Genomic DNA, 22,174 nt, shown 5'->3' with positions numbered 1-22,174 from the left:
AATCCTCGAGCAACATTTGATCTCCATTTCTGAAACCGGCTTAATGGATGTTTTTTTAGCCGGGGCTTCCTCAAGCGTATCACAGCCATCGTTTTCTTGTCCTTCTCTCCGTAACAATTCAACTTGTTCCTTCTCAGCTGCCAAGATGACACCAGCAGCTTCAAGAAGGTGGCACACTTCTTTCACCTGGTGCACCACAAACTGGAGCACCTCCTGTGGGTCCTGTTGTGCCATTTCCTCGTACATCGGATCCAATTTACTGCAAATATGCACAATGCAACAGTCATCGGCATCGACGCAAGGGGATAAGTCGGATAAATTGGTTTCATACTCTGAACCACACTTCATGCCATCCAAGCAAAGATAATTACATGCATTTACATTGAATCAAAGCGCCATGTCCAACCAAGAACGACAAAGACCTGACTTGAATTCCAATGGACACACTCTCATGTCCCATCTCACCTGAGTGCATCAAGAAGTTCGCATAAGACGACGATACTATCCGATGTCGATGTAGAAGAACACGACTGGTACTGCGAAGAATCACTTCCTTCACTCTCGCTTTCATCCAAAGAGTCCGAGAGGTTGTTCAAATCTTTGAAAAGCTCATCTGCCTGGTGCAGCCTGGCAAGCTCTTCGTCGTGCAAAGTGTCCACGTCACAAATCCTGTTGAGCATTTTGCTCGTTCTTCATGAAGGATGACAGGGTACTTTGGCCTCCCCCTGGAGAGGTTGCACCATGGCTGCAGGTTTCGTTCTTTCGAGGAGGGCATTCCAGGATCTGTGGATTGGCCATGGTTTGCAGTACATCACTGAGGCTTTGTACGAACACCACTTGGTGTGCTGCAGTTTCCTGCAAAAATAGAGAAATACACAGCAAATAACGTCTGTCGCAGTGTAGATGGTACAGATACGACATCGAGATCATGGAGAAACTTTGCACTTCAAAGAAGGTAAAACGAGCGAGGGTTTCACACAGGATCGTCCTCTCAATGAAGGATGTTCCATTGGAAATAAGAATCCTTCCAATAATTCATGGACCGGTGTTTGTGTGGAATTTGTTTGTCGTGCTGTCCCTTCAACAGTTGTGGGCTGATTCCATCCAGACTTGCTCCAAGTAAATTTGTATCGTGTGGCATCGCCTCGAGGTGTGTGAGGGTGGCAGGCTTAGGATCCCAGCGTCCTGAGTTCAAACCCCATTGGCTGCTGATTTAACACCAGGTGGGGTTGAATCAGCCTGTCATCCTTCTGAGGTTGCTGAAATGAGTACCAGTGCACTGGAAGAGGAGCACAGCATCAATGGCACAACTGTGCATTTCCAAGAAATGATAGATACCTGGCAGACAAGCCGTCATATGGAAGAACGGAAGAGATTCCTGTCCCCAGATTTTCCAGTGCAGTGCGGTGTTTTGAATTACAAGCAGTAGGTATGTTGTTTCTGCTTCAAGCACGTGACCCGGGTTATTATTTTTTTTTTTTACCTGTACATAGCTCTCAGTTGCCGAAACCGCCCAGATAAAGAGATACATCAGAAGAACATGTTACATGCATGGAACAAGATAGCCCGTCGGGTGGAAACTCTTCTAGTTGTGATTAATTTCCAGGAGGATAAAGTATGTTGTCAGGAGGAAGAAAGAAAAACAAAAACACATCTTGGTGGCAACGACATAACATACCTGGTTGTGCAAGGGTACATTGTTCTGAATTATTTCGCTGTTCTTTCTGGAGAGTTCGGCAATCTCTTTCAGGTCTGAACTTTGAGAGGGGCAGTGAAACAGAACCTGAATCTGAAACAAATAGAAAATATCAACTTGTTCATTCTGATTGATTCTTTGCTCCTGGCCATTTAAAAACAGTCTGACACATTTAAAGGGTGGAGTCTCACCTGCAGGATGCAATTGAGGAAGCAGGTGTTTCCCAGGTTCACCAGGCCGGTGAACTGTGGCCCATCGTTTACCAAACTCTCCCATCTCTTCCCTCCATCTGAGGCTTTGATCGGCCTGCAACCATCATTGCCACATTATGATACTTACAGGTTCATTTTCACAAATCAGTTTCACATGTCCATTTATTATTATTCTCTTGTTAATACTGAAATGGTTGTCGGGGAAGATGAATTAATTTTATCGGGAATTTTGCATTGAATGGAGTATTTTGGTCAGTGGACGTGTACGAGGCATCTCTATGTAAGTAAGTTGGGAAACTGTGAGCTTAAGTGTTACGTGTCACCACATGGGGGAGGTGGGGGGGGAGTGGTGTCGTGTTAATTAGCTGGGGGTTAAGAGTAAGCTTACCCAGTGTGTAATTCCCCCCCATGTGACTTTTCCCTCTGTCTTTCCAACCAAAAGCATGATGAGAAACAAGCAAACGTGCTGAGCAGGCAGAAGCTCCATCTCCAAGGGTGACAGCGGGTGAAGTCACGCCCCCGAGGGTGATGATTGATGGGCGTGACGTGAGAAGCTGGCCGAGCAGGCAGAAGCCCCGCCTTTCCAGGTTTTCGTGCGAGCAGGCCACACCCCGGAGGTAGAGGATTTGTTTGGCGTGACATCAAAGAGGAAGGGTTGATTGCATATTTTGAGAGGGGAGAGGGAGAGAGAGAGAGAGAGAGAGAGAGAGAGAGAGAGAGAGAGAGAGAGAGAGAGAGAGAGAGAGAGAGAGAGAGAGAGAGAGAGAGAGAGAGAGAGAGAGTTCGGAAGAGGAAAGAGTGGTTTCGGCGACGTTAGTCAGAGTCAGGGGTGGGAGTTCTGGGTGAACGCACACACAAAGCAAGACGCTGGTCTTTGACTCTTGGTTGAGTCGTGAGAAACGGACCCTGAGCCTCGTGTATGTCATCGCGGGTCGGTGAGGACGATCGACGCACGAAACAGCTGCACAGGGGCTCTAAGCCTTGGTGTTGAGTGCCGCTCGCGGAGTGCCTGGCTTACGCTTGTCCTGCTACGAGAGAAGTGACGGCGCTATTTGCGCACGTTTGTACGTGCTGGTCGAGGCTCCTCAATTCCAAGTTCCACAAAGACCAGCTCTGGGCCAAACTAATCACAAGAAGAGTTGAAAGGAAGGGTTTTCTTTTTATTTTGTTTTCCCTTTGTCTGTATATGAGTCCGTGTGAAGAGGTGCCTCGACTTTTGGATTTATTTACTTCATTATTATCATTACCTTTTGAATTATTGTCCATTGTAAATATTGTAAATATATATTTTCATTAAATGTGTTCATTTTAAGAAACTCGCCATGTATCTTTCGTGAGGTTCGAGTATGAACCCCCTTTTTTCTGTCCTGGTGCAGCGCCCCCTGCGCCGTTCTCCTCCGCTCCTCCAACATTGTGCCCTGCCCTCCCGCACTCATGAAACTCTCCGAGGATCAACGTGTCCGCCTCCAATTAATAAGGAACCGCTCAACCCTCCCGGGGCTGGCGGTGTTAACCACCCTCACCATAATTTGGGTCAGAGTTAACCTGGGCCACCACCCCACCCCCTCCCCCCCGGCGACACACACACACACACATAGACACACACACACAGACACACACACGCACACAGACACACACACAGACACACACACACACAGACACACAGGCACATACACACACACACAGACACACACACAGACATACACACACACACACACACACACACACAGACACACACACACATAGATACACACACAGACACACACACACATACGCAGACACACACACCTAGATATACACACAGACATACACACACAGACATACACACACACACAGACACACACACATAGATACACACACAGACACACACACATACACACACACAAACACACAGACATACACACACACACAAACACACAGACATACACACACACAAACACACACACAAACACACACACACATAGACACACACACACAAACACAGACACACACATAGACACACACACAGACACACACATAGACACACACACACACAAACACACACCCATAGACACACACACACACAAACTCCCACACATAGACACACACACACAAACACACACACATACACACACACACACAAACACACAGACACACACACACACACAGACACACACATAGACACACACACACAAACACACACACATAGACACACACACACACACAAACACACACATAGACACACACACACACAAACACACAGACACACACATAGACACACACACACACACACACACACACCAATGGAAGTTTGAGTTGAGTAAATCAGATCCATGTCGATGTGTGTAGTAAGTGACCATTTGTCCCTCATCTAATCATTTCATCAACAAACCCTCTTTGTACAAAAGTTCAATATCAAGAAGAATAAATTATTTATTTTAATTTAATAACATTTCATCATCAATTTCTCTCCTTCACTTTGTTGTTCTTCACATCTCATGACAATGAAACCCGAACGTGGGGATGGAACGTTCAACCGACACACTTCAAAACCATCGGATACATCTATTTATTACGTACTGTGTGTTTTGTACCCACACACTTCAAAACCATCGGATATATCTATCTATTTATTGCGTACTGGGTGCTTTGTCCCCCCACACACGATCCCCATTCAGCAACACTCCCTTTCCCTGTGTCCCCACAAACCTTGTCCGCGGTTCCTTGTGATCCACTTCAAGTGAACCTTCAACATCCGGTCGCGAAAAGTGAGATTTTTTATTTCTTCTCCCTTCCTTACAACTGTGAGCTCCCTGAGAGGAATCATATTCATTACAATTAACATCTGATAGATCACAAACACACCGGATAATTATGGATCGTTTATAGTTTAATGTTTCATGAAGAGACTGTCTCAGGGTCGAACACAAACAACGTGACGTGAAGAGGAGGGTTAGGGGTGTGGGAGGGGGGAGGAGGGAAGGAGTCCGTCAGAGCCACAGTCACGTGACACATCGTCATCGACGCAGCCATCTTGGATCTCCCTTCACCACATCAAAACGTGTCAATTGAGAGCGTCCTTCCTTTCCGTGTAATTCGTCCAAAGATGGCCGCTCAGACGGGAATTGTGGGTGGAGTCAGACGAGCTGTCCAACCAATAGGGGGACAGGAATGTTCCACACCGACGGACGGACAAGTGTATTGTGACGTAGAACACGTCCCACATTGTAAAATAGGTAAAACCTGTCCATGTTGTTATAACTTTTATAATTAAATGGTTCTAGTCCTTGCTGTTCGCAAATGATTGTGCATCGTTAAAAGATACATTACATACACCGGCAGAGTCCGCGCCTGATGGACAATTTTGTTCCAAACATGCAACACGTTCTTCTGACGCACACCTTTATTTGGGCGGTGTATAGGCAAGTGACAGCTCTGTCTAAGAAAAAAAACAAAATAACCCGGGTTTCGTGCATAAAGCAAAAACATCCTGACTGCTTATAATTCAAAACACCTCACTGTACTGGAAAACGTGGGGACAGGAATACTGCACTGTACTGTAAATGGTGGAGTCTTGTAATACGCTCACTCACCTGAAGGCGGCGCTACACGATACACATTTACATGGAGAATTTGTATCTCCCCCCCCTCACTCCACCAAGACCAACGGCAAAGATAAAAACAACTCGAAACATCAATTGGGGCTCTACTGATCTGCTGTAGCAAGTCTGGTTGTAATTGGGCCAGACCTGTAAGAGGAGTAGCACAACAAACAAAACCACAAACACAGGTCCATGAATTCGAAAGAAAGGATATCAGGATATAAGGATATAAGGATATATGTATATGTGTCAGACGCACCTCCTGAGTTGTAAAACCACATAATCCGCAAAGAACAACTGTCCGTCTGCCACCCAGACGATTGTTCCGACTAATGCAAACCATTCAACCAGAAGGCACGTGATGTGATCGGTGGGAAAATCGAAACATGTGGAGTGTGACGAGCACTCCCCCGATCTCTATTGTACACAATAACAACTAGGAGGTGTGTGTGATGGTAAGCGACGAATGTGGTCATCATTGCTGAGATATTTATCCGTATGGCGTCCTGAATGAGGGCAAAATAAAAGATGTCACGTACACGTGCATTTGAATGGCAGAAGAGGTTCAAAGAGGGACGGGAGGAGGTTGAAGACTCTCCACGGTCTGGAAGACCTTCAACGAGCAGAACGGTGGACAACATCGAACGTGTGAAGCAGATGGTGCGCGCGGATCCTCGATTCACGGTGCGGATGATTGCTGAGGAACTTTCCATCAACAAGGACACTGTCTGGAGCATCATCACTGAAAATCTCGAAATGCGCAAGGTGTGTGCAAAGATGGTCCCCAAGCTGTTGTCCGAGGACCAGAAACAGCAAAGAGTCACCGTCTGTCAAGACATTATCGAGCGCCTCGAGGACGATGCAGACCTGCTCGGGAGAGTCATTACTGGAGATGAATCGTGGATATTGGAATTCGATCCCGAGACCAAACGGCAGAGTCGTCAGTGGAAAAGTTTGGCATCACCAAGACCAAAGAAAGCAAGGATGTCGAAGTCGAAGGTCAAGGTGATGCTCATCGCGTTTTTTGACATCAAGGGCATCGTCCACTTCGAGTTTCTACCACAAGGTCAAACAGTGAATCAATATGTGTACAAGGAGACCCTACGGCTCCTCATGAGGTCAGTCCGAGACAAGAGGAGGGATCTGTGGGAGAACAACGCCTTGGTGCTCCACCACGACAACGCCCCTGCTCACAGTGCTCTGAGCATCCGACACTTTCTGGCGGAGAGGAACGTGTCAACTCGAGAGCATCCCTCGTATTTGCCAGACTTGCCCCCTTATGATTTTTTCCCATTCCCCAAGCTCAAGGGGGTGATCAAGGCGACCTGATTTCCTGATGTGGAGGCCATCAAAAGGGCCGTGACGATGGAGCTCTGGAGGATTCCAGAAGAACCCTTCCGGGGATGCATCGAAGCGTGGAACAAGAGGATGGACAAGTGTGTGAGACTGGAGGGAAACCATTTTGAAGGGGACAAGCTGTGATTTCAACATATTTTTTGGAATAAAATTTCTGTGAAGTCAGTCCCGTTTCCTTTTTAGACGTACCTCATACACACACATACATGTACGCAGTGGTCATACGTGTTTTCGGATCACCGAACAGTTGATATGAAAATAATTTCTGAAGAAGAAGAGCATGATTGGCTGCCGGTTTGCAAGAACAACTGGGTCAGGAATATTGCAGGAGTGAAGAAGGTGGAAAGAAGGAGGACGAATGAACTGAGGGAGGAGATTGGTGTGCAGATGAGTTTGACGGAGAGATTGGTGAAATTCTGGCTGAGATGGGCTGGACTCTTGGTGGAGATGGGGGAAGAGGGAATGGTAAAGAGAGTGCATAGTTTGAGGGAGCAAGGAAGGAGGAAAAGAGGTGGACCGTGGATGAGCTGGGAGGATTGTGTGAGGAGGGGATATCCATCAGGTAGGGTGGCTGGAGAGTGGAGGGAGTCGGCTGAAGAAAATTAAGTTGTTCCTCAATCATAAACTGATGAGATTTGCGGACAGAGATAAACCAATTGCTGAACCAGGCTTTTGGCTTCTCGTGAATGGGGTAAATATTATGATGGGGGCGATCAAGGTGTTTAACTGAAGAACACTTCAGGTAACAAATTGAAGGCACCATTTCCCTCCAGCACCAAAGATGAAGGAGGTTGTTTTCACCTCTTTCCGTCTGTTTGTGTACAGGATATGTCAAGTTGTGGACGGAACCGGATGAAATTTTGTGGACAGGTTCGGTGTGAGACAAGAAAGAATTGATTCGATTTTGGTGAAGGTCCATATCCGGATTTGGATACGAGAGTTATTTAATTTTTAAAGTGATTCTTCACTATTGAGAGATGGGGCCAAAACGATATAGTCTTGTGTATCATGATATTTAAACAATGTATTGGGCCTGATTATGTTCTCATGGATCAGGTATTACGTGGCGGAGGTATGCGCTCCACCGAGTGCCCTTCTCGATTTCTTATATTTTTCTTTCTAATGGTATTTAGGCTAATTAAACTCGGAATTGTCTTCTGAGGCTTGACCTTTGAGTGTGGAATGAGACGAATTCTTGATTAGACATGTGTCACTTTCAATTTGAGCCATAAATCACCTTCTGCCAAGGTGGAGAGTACAAAAATCACTTTCTCAAAGGGTTTAACTGCCTTGTCCCATCGTCTTTCATATCTGGTCCATGGGAACATAAAATGAATTCATAATATTGTTTTTTTGTTGTGAATAATTGTGCAGATTACGAGAATTAACGTTGGGTTGTTGGCAGTAAACAAAATGTTCCTGGAATAACAAATTGCAAATATTGACTGTCAAGAAATAGCATTACTGTACTGCAACATGTATCCATTGTGTGTGTGTGTGTGTGTGTGTGTGTAAACATATATATTTTTTATTTTCTTCAAAATATTCAACGTGACTGGAATATGTGATATTTCGTCGCAAGAAGGGTTATTTTAAAACATGACATGTACAAATGTGATCCGATTTTCTTTATCTTCTGGGACGTTTCGTTTTGACGGTACAGCCTCGTGAGAGTGCCACAGTCTGAAGCCTCGGCCTAGCGTCACGTGCGCTTATATCTTCTTTATTTACGAGACATCCTCCGTCTGTAAATAAATGCTCGTTTTACTCAGCACGCGTGACACATCATGTGCAGTGAATTTCACCTCCCTGTGCCTTGTATTTTTTTTGTTATTTTTGCCTTTGCCAGAGGAGATGTTGTGTTTATTTGTTTGTTTATCAGTCTGACTGTCTGTCTGCACAGAACTTTCGTGTTTTTCTCCGCAACCGCTTGTCGGATGGAGAGGAAATTTTCACCAAAGGAGCGAATACTCATGTAGAGTGTCCAACTGATCATTATGATGTCATACGTCACGTGGTGTGGCAGCCATCTTGGAAAAACTTTGGACCTCTGTATCTCTGAAACCGCAAGGAAGAAACAATTTAAACTTGGCACATGGCAAGCACACCTCATAGGGAATAAGTGATTTTTAAATGATGTCATAATTGTTTACGGAGAACGCCACATCTGATCAGTATGAAAAATTTTGTGCGTCACCTCTGGATAAAATTCCACAGAAATTTTTTTGATGACGTCATCGGTCGCGTGATTCGGCAGCCATATTGTTTAAAAAAAAGCATCAAAAATCTTCCTCTGAAGTAGCTCAACAGATCGAGGCGAAACTTTACACGTACGACTGCCTGTCCATGAGGAACAAAAGATTCATGCATACTATGTCATAGGTCACATGGTTTGGCAGCCATATTGGATTTACACAAAAACCTAATTAGGAATAGGCAAAGCCGAGAAGCGAACGTATAATTCTTCTTACATTCGCTTCTTAAATATATCAAATTAAAGTCTTTTTGCTGTGAAAAAATAAATATTACCTTAACATTACCTTCACAACAACAACTACACCGCCAAGAACAGGATCACATCTGAACAAAAAAAAATCCTCAACATTACCTTCACAACGACAACTACAACTGTACACGCGATTTCCGGTTACTTCGGCCTGGATTCGGGATCAGCGATCAAATTACGTGAATCACGATGAAAAATTATTTTTTGATGATGCGGGAGATATCTTTATTAAAATCAGTGGAGGAAATATACACCATGTCTGATATTATTTGGGTCTTTCATGTCTCCGACGATGCCTTTATCTCCCGGCATGCATCATTCCCCATGACAAAAACCAGAAACAAAAAAAAAATCAGAAGCAAAAAAAAAAAAAACGGAAGCAAAAGGGTCAAAGCCAACGACACGGATTCACAATTGCTATGGTAGTGTGTTGTTTTTGTTTTTTCCTATTCTCTCATGTGCACGCGTTAAGTAATATTCACAAGATAGAAATAAAACCCAATCGTGTTGAAACACCGCACAATGTTTAAAAACAACCGGAAGCAAAAGGTCATATCCAACGACACGGATTCCAAATCGGCAGGGGTAATGTGTTGTTGTTGTTTCCTATTATCTCGTGCGCACCCGTTAAGTATGAGGGGGAGGGGTGGGTGTTGGCTCGGCGTGGGGGTAGTTCTCCCAAAATCGAATGCGAAACATGGGATGGCAGGCTTAACGACATATACATCGATACTGATGCAGTGGCGGGCCACATGCAAAGCACCACAATGGGCCGAGCTTTCATCGTGGTCTCATACCAAAGTGTAACAACCTTCATGTACTTACTGTACGTGTGCCGCCAGGTGCTGGGAGATGAAATTGGTTGGGGTCTTGTCGTGCGTGGATCTCACCCTTGCCACATCCAAGGTGTTGAACCCGAAGGACCGGCACATTTAGCTGGCATGAAGGTCGGCATTTAAGAATGGAAGATACCATTTCCTTTGATTGATACTCGCAAAAAGCCCGTCCTCACGGATGGGAGAAAGAGGAAGCAGGACTTGGAGCTGTAAAACACACACATACACACAAAAACAAACAACGCCTTACCTTTCAGGGTTAGTGTGAGCTCATTGATCGGATGTTAAAGTGGCAGGTAAATGACAAGGTACAGTAAGATCAGGGATAGACAGGGTTTAAGGATCGAAAAAAGGGGATTATTACAACAGCTAGTTCATGATATCTTGAGAAACAACGTTACGTGTAAACATCTCCCAGTGCCATGTCCAACCCTCCTGTGAAATTCTTACTTTTCTGAAAATTATACTTTTATATCTTTCTTCCTTTACATTCTTTCGATAAGTAACAAAGTGTTGGTGTGTATGTTTGTTTGTGTGTGTTGGCGCTCCGAGTCTTGATTCTGGGCGGTGTTTTTGTTTCCGGACTGCGTTTATCTCCGGACGTGTCCGGGCAGTGTTTGTCTCCGTGCTGTATTTATAGTATGACGGGAAGAAAATGGATTTCAGACATTATTTTGTTTCCATCTTTATTATTTTATGCAGGGAGCATTTTGATGAGACGGTATGAATCGTAATAAATGCTCCGCCGCACGTCTGCCTTCCCTTCCACTCACCTCTCACTGCCTTCCCTTCTCTCGCCCCTCCTCCTGTGAACAAACAGGACCTCCCTCCTCTCTTTCCCCCTCCATCTCCTCAATCTCCGTCCTCTCTCTCAGTATTCCCGTTAGTGATTCGAGTATGGATGCATATCTTCAATATGATGACACGTTTGTGTTTGAAAATCCGTGGACACGTGTCCACAACACAAGGAGGATGAATCTCAAGACATGGCCATGACTTGGTCGCGGTGATATCGTCCTTCATAGCAAAGTGTGTGTCTGTGTGTGCAGGCCAGCCGGTTGGTGGTGTCGGTGAGTAGATCTTGTGTTGTTCTTGGATTTCCACGATGTCAGGAACATGATCTTCAGGAGCCCCCGCACCCTCGTGTTAGAGGTCATGGAGGAAATTCAGCACAAGGTCATCACCGCTCCTTTGATATCCATGGATGTTTTAACCGACGTCGTTCTTCGACACCCACCAATTCCATCTTTAGAAAGGAATCTGGAAGAAGGAAATACTGGTGTCTCTTCAAATCCCCCATCATCTGACCACCACCACCACCACCACCACCACCACCACCAACCTGACCCGAAACATATTGAAAATTAATTTTTTTAATGGAACTCATTTTATGTGAAGGTTTCCGAGCATGAACAGTATTTTCATTACGTGTCCAATAAATATATATTTAATTCAATTCACACTTTGTTTACTACCTCCGCCACCGAAGGTGGACCGGAGGTCATGTTTTCACCCCCGTTTGGATGTCCGTCTGCCTGTGTGTAAGATATCTCAACAAGTTGTGGACGGATTCGGATGAAACTCGGTGGACATGTTGAATGTATGACGAGGACTAATTGATTCGATTTTGGTGAAGATCCGGATGGGGATCCGAGAATTTTTGAAGAGTGGGGATTTGCTCAACAAACCGCCGTCGGAAGATCATTACCGGACAAAGACCGAGATGTACAGCAGAAAGAATAAAAAAGGTCAAAATATCAAAATAATAATCGCCATTGTTAGACTTCAACACAATCGAGCTGAGCTATGGAAACCGGCGGGTTTGGAAACTCAAACTAAATAATTAAAAACATTTTTGCATGCAACCATGGCAGCCGGGCGGGGGGGGGGAAGCACAAACCATATCCATCATCGAACGACATCAAAAAGGACAAGATACAAACAGGGTTGTAAAAAGTGAACAAACTTATTTGTCCAAGAGAAACAGCGAGATTTAGGGGACCATGGACACACGACGTGTACGTGGAGGGAGCGGACAAGGTGCTAAACTGCCATGTTTGCGAATGTAGAAGGCCTTACACCGGGTGGAAGCGGTTCCAGCACCCTTGACCTCTAACCCCCCCTCCCCCCCAATAAACTGATCCTCGCGCGAGGAACACTTCCGGCGATTCAGCATTCTTCCAGCAACAATTCACGCAACCCTGTCAATGAGTTAAAATATCTCTCTGAAAGTCCCAGGATTTTCAAAAATGACCACAGACTTGCAATATTTTTGTGGGGCACGTGGTATATGTGTCAATTCCTCATTCGAGGAGGCCAAGGGGAAAAAACAATTGAATGATGATTCGATGAAGTAAACTTCTGGCAAAGCCACAACATGTGTGCTTCGGCAAGAGAAATCACACCGCAGAACACCTACAAACGGTGCAATTGCAAACACAAGCTCCAAAAGCCGGGAGTGGAGCAAACCCATGAGGAAGTGGGGTCACACGGTCCACTCGTCGAAGGCCACAAACCAGGCCACACGCACATTCGACTGATCGGCCTTGGTATGAGCTCGCGCAATCAAACTGATCACTCGGCCGAGGTTAAGCATCGAGTGATGAGCGGGTGAAGTGCCCTAACCGGGACGAGCTGAACCTTGCCGGTGCTCGTGACAACCTGTTGCATCACCTGCATGGTTCGCCCAGCTCCGGAGACGGAACCTCCAGCACCCTGCGGAGCCAAAATTTGCATGGTTTGCTCATCAGACACCTGGGGTGGGAAGAACAATGGAATAAATTTAAAATAAACGGTCAATCAACAACTCACTTGTCTCTGAGGCAAACCACATTTTCAAAGTTGGCTTCCAAAGCCACACGCCAACTGGGCTTCCCCCGTCGTGCAAAGTCCTTCCTTGGCACACCTGAGCTCCTGTCCACCTGCGAGGTTTTTATCCGCAGCTTTGAGTTCTGCTCTCCCCTCTGGGCTGACTCCACTGACACGCATCTTGATGCCACATGGAAACCGAGGCTTTCAAGATCATTGGAATGTCTCACGATGAAGCCGAGTGAATGGGCCGATCACTTCACCATCTCCGACAGGTCGGTCGTTTCTGCCTTCTTCCGCCTCATTTTCTGGTCTTGAACCCTCTGCCCTCTCTGGGTTTTGTCCCCAGCAGGAATCTTCAGGACGCACACAACGTACCAGTGACCCCCTCCTCGTGAAACTGCCCAAATCCAGAACCTCTGGTCACCTCCACCGGTTTATTCCTTTTTTTTCTCTTTTCCTGCCTGTGGAACCACCTTCCACACTCTGTTTGATCTCATTCCTCTCCCCAGGTCTTCAAGACAGATGTTCACCACTATCTCAAGTCACCCCCCCCCCCATCCAAAACCATGATCCTTTCGACACCCGTTAAACCACATTCATGAAAATCTCGTGAAGTCTGTGACTTCTTGAATGAATTGAATTGTCTTCATCCAGTCCCCAGGTTCACCACGGAATCGGAACGCTCCGGTTGCCTCCCCTTTCTGGACATCATGATCGAGAGAGAGATCTTTGAAAGGGAAGATGTCGCAAATATATGAGGGAACAAATCAAAAGATAAATCTCAAGCACGTATCTGGCTGTTCGTCCAAGTGTGAGTTTTTTTTTTATTTTTTTACCTCTCGACGTTTGATTCCTGCAAGCCTCAAAACTTTAGTGGTCGAGGTGGGTTTGAGAAGTTCACAATCTTGGGTACATGTGATATGTAAGTTGTCGCAGGGGGTTCAAATTCAAAAACTGCTGATCAATGTCGTTCAATTACAATATCCGAGCATTGAAGCGACCAGCTCGATGAATTGAGGGAGAACGTCAACAACTCCGCAGCTTCCATGCCTCGGCCAAACGAGTCGAATAGGAATGGGGATGGGGAGAGGGGATGGTGGGGACGACTCCGTGGCCAAAATGTACGAGGATGCTCAGTGTGAAGTGAAGCGCTGTGAACACCCCCACCCCAGCTTGATGCCTGTGTGCAAGCTGTGAGCGAAGGACGTTGACAGAGCCTCGGACACAATGATAACGGCCAATAAGAGTCCACCGGTCCCAAAACCTTCACAAACGAGGGCACCGGTCACCAATGCGAGAAGATTTGCTTCCTGTCATCGAACTGGACAAGTATGGCGGACACCTTCAGAAGGAACGCAAAACATCTTCGACAAAGCAACCGTAAAACGCCATGTCACCGATGAGTGATTCGGGCGGTTCTGAGAGGGGGTGGTGCAGGTGGAGGCAAAAAACATCAGACTGAAAGCTCAGCATGGACACAGCTTCCAGTCAAGGATGTTTACAGCTTCACACGCCGCCAGGTGTATGTCCACGTCGTCTTGCGCCAATAGTGGACATAGAGGATGGACTCGTCGGAGCGGACGAGCGATGAATTGCAAGATCATTATGCTGCAAATAAATAAATAAATAAATAAATAAATAAATTCACAGGTAGGGATGTGGATTCAAGTAACTCGATAACTTCCATTTCCTGGGTTTCATTTGGGGAACGATGTCGATGAGAAAGTCGAACTGGTTCACCTCGCTGAAATGGCCGTGGCAATGTCGTTCCTCTGGTTCAAGGGAACGGTGAAGAACATCAAAGCTGGAGTTACTCCCAGGTGTGTATCATTCATCAAATAGTCAGGCTTTTCTTGCGTTCCCAAATTCATTATCACAACTGGACAACAGAATAACATTGATGAACAAGCATCTCGAACAAGGCCCGAAGGGGGGGGAGAGAGAGAGAGAGAGAGAGAGAGAGAGAGAGAGAGAGAGAGAGAGAGAGAGAGAGAGAGAGAGAGAGAGAGAGAGAGAGAGAGAGAGAGAGACAGAGAGAGAGAGAGAGAGAGAGAGAGAGAGAGAGAGAGAGAGAGAGAGAGAGAGAGAGAGAGAGAGAGAGAGAGAGAGAGACACCTGCTGCGATATAGTCCAGCACTTGAGTAAAGCCACAAGTGTCTTATTCAGGAACTTCTGATGTGCGACGTCAATGAGTCACCAGCACTGGGGGGGGGGGCACCAGCACTATTGACGCAAGATAGTTTTGTGGTCCACTGGCAAGTTGCTGCGGTGCCTTCTCAAAAGCAACTGAAAAACAGATTTCAAATTTTATCAAGTTTGTTTTGGTAATCTTGAGAAATGGAGATGTGTGTCAGACTGGAGAGATGTTCCGAGTAAACCCACAGCAATCGTCGGCTTTTCGTTGAAGCCATTCTGCCGAAACGCAGAGAAATATGGATAATCTGCACGGAACACTCACGAACCGAGAATGGTCTGATAAAGGTCAATGGGATCCTGGTACCAACCAAGGAAAAAAAATTAAATAAAATGATGCTGGAACTTTTTTTGGATTCGATGTTTTTTTTAAACAGTTTATAGCTCTTTTTACGGTCCTATTTCAGCAAACTTTGATCTGCCACTGATATCATGACGTTTGACATTCATTTCATCCCTGGGAACCTCTCAGCAACTTGAATGCTAGTGACAAATGGTCTACTAAGTTAGTGGCAACCACGTTCAGTCTTCACCACTTCAGGAAGAATAAGATTTCTATTTGCTCAAAATCAAAGCCACTTCCGATAGCTCGTCACAATCAGGCTGCTCGTTATGCAGATATGCTCATGGACAGGCACATGAACGGACTGCGATGATTACAAATGTCGCAACCTCGATAAAGAGGGGTGGGGGAGGGGTAAATGAAGGGGAGAAAATAAAATAAAATTCAATGAACAACAAAATCCTGGAAATTAAAATCTTTCGGTTGAAAACACTCCCAGGCACTCGCTGATGAACCTCTGAAAGTTTGACGAAGATACGTTCAGCCGTCTCTGAGAAAAATGGCGACAGACAGACAGACAGACAGACGGACGGCTCCTTCATCGTACAGATGGTAGGATATGCATTCATTCAGAAGTTGTAAAATCTACAACTCCAAAAACTTTTCCGAAGAGGTATTTTTAGCATTTAAAGGCCACGGGCTGATGAGATGGCGTTGTCGGCTGCTTGACGGTGATAAGCGTGCTTGCAAACTCCAAAACAGGGACGAAAAAAAAAGAAAAGACCTTCCAAAAGGTGATCCTGATCAAGCACAGGAGGGGGGGGATACCATCAACGAAGGAGCCAAAACACGCTCGACATGGAGAAATGGGCACACCTGCAGCGTTCGTCGATTGTCGTCCTCGGTGTGACACGTTCAAAGCACCACGAATGATCAATCGTACTAAAAGTTCCCAAAGTACTGGGGTTGACAAATTATTTTTTTGATTGGGTTCTCTGATGAGTATCAGCAGAAGCGGCGTGGCACTCACAAAAAAAAAAAAAAATTCTCAGCTTTGATTCTTTAAAGTGCCTCTCAGCGATGTGGGCATCTTACTCCTCTGTAAGTGATCTCTCAGAACGTCCGCTTCAGACGAGACACTCGCAAACCTCTTCCTTTTCTGTTCCCGACGCTCCGATGTAACTTATCAGAATTATCACGGAAGAATCTTACCTGGAGGCCAGACTAGCTGAGCAAACCTTCCCTCATAGGCCTCTTCTGTGCGAGTACGCTTTCTTAGCATCGTTGACGGACAAATTTAGTTGTTTTGTTTTTTTAACCACGCATGAGTACCTGAGTACCGGTTATGTGAACCCACACCGAAGTACTTTTTATAATTACAATCAGCGTGAAAAAAAAATCAATTCCTCCCTCGTATGTTCTGGATATAACGAGAGCATCGAATTTCGAAGTGAATGTGGGACAAGCGATAGGGACACGCAAGCATTGCTTGAAGTCTCAACATCCAAGTTCGTAAATAAATGGCCCGTAACCCGAATGACGGCCCTGCACTCGCAAGTCCGACTTGAAAATATGTATTTTTTTACGCAAACGTGTCGATGTGTATTGCCTCCGCATTACATGTCAACCAACTGTTACATTTGATCTCAATTGAAGGTCACATGAAAGATTGCGAGAGAGAGATAAAAGAGATAAGTCGAGAGAACATCAAATATTTTTCATCTCGAGTTACGGTCTGCAAAAGGATTTTCAACGGGCACGTGACCTTTGACCAAAACGGAATCGGTTTATCTACGTCGTATAGCCCATACTTGTGTGAAGTTTGGTTGGAATCCCTTTTGTGGTTCATAAGTCACCGCGGTAGCAAAAAAAACCGGCTTCGGACGGACGCACGCAGGCACCGGCGGTGAAAACAACGCCGCCGGTTGTTCCACTGTGTTGTCATGAGAATGAAAAACAAAATAACTGCTTTCAAATCCAGTTCCATTACAACGGTTGATGAATCAAATCAGGAAATAATGGTTCGAAACACGAACGAACATCAGCCGAAACATTGTCCGGCGCGTGGTCCGAATTCCAAGGTCAAAGTCTCTCTGCCAGGGTGACGTATCCCACTGATAGGCTGGATCTGGATTCGGACCTGAACCAAAATCGAATCGGCTTGATCTTGTCACTGACCCAACTCGTGCACCAAGTTTCGTCCGAATCCATCTTTAACTTTTTGATATATCAAGATATCTGTCGTTTTTGGTCCCATCGCTCAATGGTGAAGAATCAGGTAAAAAAATTTTTATCAGACTCGGATCCTCACCAAAATCGAATCAATTCGTCCTTGTCACACGCCCAACCTGTCCAACAAGTTTCGTCCGAATCCGCACACAGCATTTTGAGATGTCCTGCTCACAAAGACACACAGACAGGGGCGGAAAACATAACCTACGTTCACCTTCGGAAGCTGAGGTTATAATACTTAGTCAACATTTTCAACAAAGATAAAAAAATAAAAATAAATAACGAGCAAAGACAGCGTCCGACGTCTGGACATGGACGACGTGGGTGAAGGAGGCGTCCATCGTTCATTGTTATCGCCAGAAGCTGCTCAGTTAAAATATCTCAACAGCGTTTCATCAACTCACAGTGACAGAAAGATAACTAATTAACCACACTGGGTCAAAGCCCAGGTGCCAACAACATTTTTGGCAAGCTTTTCATTTTTAATTATTTACTGGAATCGGTGGCTCCAAATTGGGAGTCGGAAGCCCCACCGAGCCGGCAATCACCTGTTCACAAGAACCTCGTTGCTCCGTCCAATTTCACCTGTCAGCTTGTCTTTGTACCTGTACCTCACTAACTCGGCCTCTCCACTAACAAGTACGTGCATCCCGTGTCCACAGACTGTTGCCAGCCTTTAAACCTTTCACATTGCGACGTCGTTCAGCTCTTCAATCAGACAACATCATTCAGGATACCTGTAAATGAGGTGGGCAGGTTGAAAACAGAGCAGCGGCTAACTTACAAAACAATTCCCAAACAAGGTAAGTGAGATGCACATGGTAACTCGAATGGTGGGGTGATGCATTGATTTGCCGAAGGAAACGTGAAGGAACGTTCATTGTACTGATTGAGCCACAGGTGAAGTGGAACAAAGTCGTGCAGGTACCGTCATGGCCTTGAAAGATTCCCCTCATGACCCCGACTCTCCACATCCTCCTTCCCATCCACAATTTCACACCTGAAGCCACAGGGGGCACAGGTTTCCTCCTGAAGAGAGAATGCAGTGGTGCCACACAAGCGAGAGTTCGGTCACTCGTCCGAACATACACGGAACCAGGAATCGGAACAAAAGGTTCAATTTTCGATTTCACTGTGCGACTGGCAATAAGAAATCAATGCTCGGTGGACCTCGTGCACGCAAACTTACAGAAGGCCAACCGAAAGCCGCGAATTGGACTCCCGATCCACCCTCCTCCCCCATCCCCTCACTGGCACCAACCCAACCCTGCTGTCTGCATTCAAAAAAAATTCAGATAAATAATAAAATAATGATTCACCAGACATGCTGCACATGTACAACAAAGACAAGGACTTCGTTCGGACTTTTTTGGAGTTCCGTTCTGAACACTGAGCTGTGCTGCTGGAATGTACCGAACCTCGACCGTAATGTCCGAACTGACGCGCAGTGTGTGGACAAACTCCTCAACGAGTCCAGACGCTGCACGGATGAAGAGAAATGAAGCAAGCAGGTTGTGAGAGACCCCAAGGACTTCCAGTCGGGTTAAATCACGTGTCAAAAAAACAAAGAAAAAATAAACAAACAAACAAATCAATCAATCAAGGTGATGAATCGGTCTCAAAGATTACATCAAATGTCACTACTTGCCAAACTCGTCGATCCAAATGAATTACATATCAACAAGTGTTCATGATAACAACAATTAATTAATTATTATAGTGAGGTTAATTATTTAATTAATATTATTGATTCGTCATATACAAACTGATATATATATATATACATATTTTTAAAGACATATTAAATGAAGGAGGTATTTAAATGAAGAAATAAATAATTAATAATAAATAAGTAGATTTTTTTTTTAAATGAAACACATTACAAACTACAGCGGTGCTCGGTTGGGCGCACACAAACCTCCACCAGGCCGGACAGTTTGTAGTTTGTATCTCAACGATCGGCCTGATCCGCATCCCGGACGTTCACCCGTCTCTCGATTGTGAATCATCACTTCAAACAAAAAAACCCCAAAAAACTCTCTCATCTGGATCTGGATGTTCACCAGAACCTAATCGATCCGTGCTCGTCACACTCTCTACCGATCAACCGAGTTCCGTCCAAATTAACGAATCCGTAGCTTTTTGAGGGATCGTGCTCACGGACGAGCACGGATGAAAACGACGTCCGTCGTGTGTGTGTGTGTGTGTGTGTGTGTGTGTGTGTGTGTGTGTGTGCGTGTGCGCGAACAAGACACCTCACAAAAAGGTTTGTGGACGGATTCGGATGGAATTTGGTGTGAGAGGTTGGGTGTGCGACGAGGACCGGTGATTCGATTTTGGTGAAGATCCGGATCTGAGAATGTGTTTGTGTGCGAGTGATTCTTGACCGCCGAGAGACGGCGGCGCCAAAAGTCTCGATGTCTCGAGAAGTTGTGGACGAGTTCGGACGAAGTTTGGTGGATGACCTGGGGAGGTGAGGAGATGAAGCTCGTTAGATTTGGGTTCGAGTCAGGACGCAGATCCGACACGAACCCGTAAACTGTTCAACCCGGCGGAGGTGTGCGCTCGACCGACCGAGTGCATACCGGGTGTTCAAACGTGGTGAACTGGACCCAAGGGTTAAAAACATGGCGTTCACCAACCGTCCGCAGCAACAACCGGCGATTGACACCTGTACTTACCTGTACCCACACCTTATTAAAAAACTTCACACCAAAAACAATTAATCAGGTAAACAAAGGAAGAAAATGATGGTTAAAAAAATCTCACACAACAAAATTCAAACAAATAAATAAATAAATAAATGTCAGGTACAAACTGCACGAACATACACATGGAGAATCACCAACCGGATCACTCACCTTCCAGGTTCGGCGCGGGGACAACGGTCATCAACTCCCGGGTCAATCAGTGACTAAAACAAAACAAATCACAAAAAAAAACCCGCCATTCGTCATCGAGTCTCAGGAGGGATCGTGATTGAGCCCCCGGCCTTGTCGAACCACCAGGCCTTTCTTCACCGAACGGGCCTCGTCATCGTCCGTCTCTCTGTCTCCGTCGATGTATCGTGAGCTTCACCTCGCGGGAACCGGCGCAGACGATGTCCCCGTCCTTGTCCTCCTCCCTTCTTTCCCTTTGTCCTTCACTCCGGACGGACCGCAAACTCTCTTCTCACGGCAATTCGGTCCGAACCGAAGCACGCACGTGATGGCGGCCCTCAGCCGTGTTCTGATTGGTTGAGAGAAATGACGTCAACTTCACGGATTCCTCTTGTTCCTTTTTATTTTTTTTTTGTAATTTTAAATTTTATATTTTTTTGTGCCCTGTGATTGTCATTCCGAATTCAGTCACAAAATTGATTATGAAGCGACGTTGTACAGGAACGGTTGTCGCCGTTCACACTTGTTATTAAAGTCGCCTCCCGACCGGCCACCCTTTTCTACATCATCGTCGGCCATGGCGGTGTAATGGCGGCAGCATCGTTGTCCAAACGAAGGCTTTTTTTCTCCGATTGTTCACCACACAGTTTGTCATGTAATATAAGGAGGTTTTATCAAATTGACTTCAATAACTCTTCTTCTTCTTAATAACTCACCAAATGCCTTTCAGCCAGGGCTGTGTTCAGCTCGTCAGTTTCTTGCGGAGCGCTCGCCAAGCGGCTTAAGCACCCAAGCAAGCAGTCTATTGGAAATAGCTGACGAGGAACGCTCGCTTGCTGCTTGGTAACTCCACACACCGCTGGTTTTAAACCACTTTTTTGTACCACACCCTTTACAAAGTATTTTGGTTGCTGAAGCTGTTTGTTGATCCGGTTCATGGTTACACCGGGTGGTTTACAAAATGCCTTCCCAGAGTTGTTTGTTCGTAGTCTATATCCTTTTAAATGGTGAGCTTCAAGCAAATAAGCAGCACACACCATTTTCAGGTTAATCCTCCGAAATAAGCACATGGAGTGTGTCCCCATGTCCGGCGGTCCGTACGTACATCCGTTAACATTTGACTGAAACATCTCACTAACGACTGAACCGAGACAGAGTACGGAGAAAATTTGGTACGATGAATCAGGACAGCGATGTCTCATGATGGGGTTATGCTCCACATGACTGTACTTCTGAAGGGGAGGGGGGGTCACGGACCCTTCCCCCTAATCCCTCATTTTCACCCCTCCTGTTGGGGAAATAACTGTCGGTCCCCCATAGGACGATTTATTAGTCTTCGGTGTGACTCGGCACAGGGGGACGTCACAAGTGATGATATATATATGTATATATATATATATATATATATATATATATATATATATATATATATATATATATATATATATATATATAGTTGCGGTTTTGTTGAACCGGCACTCCTCCAAGGCAATGGCACACAACATACAGCAATCGCAAGGCAGAGTTTGAATCATTTGCCGGCCATTGAGGCGTGTTTTTGGATGGAGCATCACCAGGCCAACAGGCAC

At 45.6% G+C, this 22,174-nt stretch overlaps 1 protein-coding gene across 8 annotated transcripts; it reads right to left on the bottom strand.

Moving 5' to 3' along the window:
- Positions 1-84: 84 nt before the first annotated feature.
- Positions 85-21,402, bottom strand: LOC147008131 (uncharacterized). Of its 8 annotated transcripts, none has more exons than XM_085865501.1 (7): positions 17,786-21,400; positions 10,177-10,394; positions 4,597-4,700; positions 1,888-2,002; positions 1,679-1,783; positions 466-855; positions 85-259 (listed from the first exon to the last, which is right to left on the bottom strand). In XM_085865501.1, exons 2-6 carry the CDS (start codon positions 10,324-10,326, stop codon positions 661-663), a joined length of 669 nt encoding a protein of 222 aa, XP_085721627.1. In that variant the 5' UTR covers positions 10,327-10,394; positions 17,786-21,400; the 3' UTR covers positions 85-259; positions 466-660. The 8 variants fall into 8 exon arrangements, with proteins under 8 accessions (XP_085721627.1, XP_085721624.1, XP_085721625.1 ...); XM_085865498.1 differs by having other exon boundaries at positions 1,679-1,789; positions 17,786-21,390; XM_085865499.1 differs by having other exon boundaries at positions 1,679-1,789; positions 18,255-21,390.
- Positions 21,403-22,174: the final 772 nt, after the last annotated feature.

Source organism: Eptatretus burgeri, chromosome 21, assembly GCF_056783735.1.
Source record: "Eptatretus burgeri isolate ZD-2024b chromosome 21, Ebu_testis_v1, whole genome shotgun sequence".
In the NCBI taxonomy this organism is placed as follows: Eukaryota; Metazoa; Chordata; class Myxini; order Myxiniformes; family Myxinidae; genus Eptatretus; species Eptatretus burgeri.
Note: the sequence above shows the minus strand (reverse complement) of the source record. Positions and strands in the feature narration are given on the sequence as shown.

Coding starts and splice junctions, on each gene's coding strand:
- LOC147008131 (XM_085865498.1), bottom strand. CDS start 10,326: ATGGTATCTTCCATTCTTAAATGCCGACCTTCATGCCAGCTAAATGTG. Junction 4,701..10,176: donor CACCTGGCGGCACACGTACA/GTAAGTACATGA, acceptor GATTCCTCTCAG/GGAGCTCACAGTTGTAAGGA. Junction 1,790..1,887: donor TCCTCAATTGCATCCTGCAG/GTGAGACTCCAC, acceptor TATTTGTTTCAG/ATTCAGGTTCTGTTTCACTG.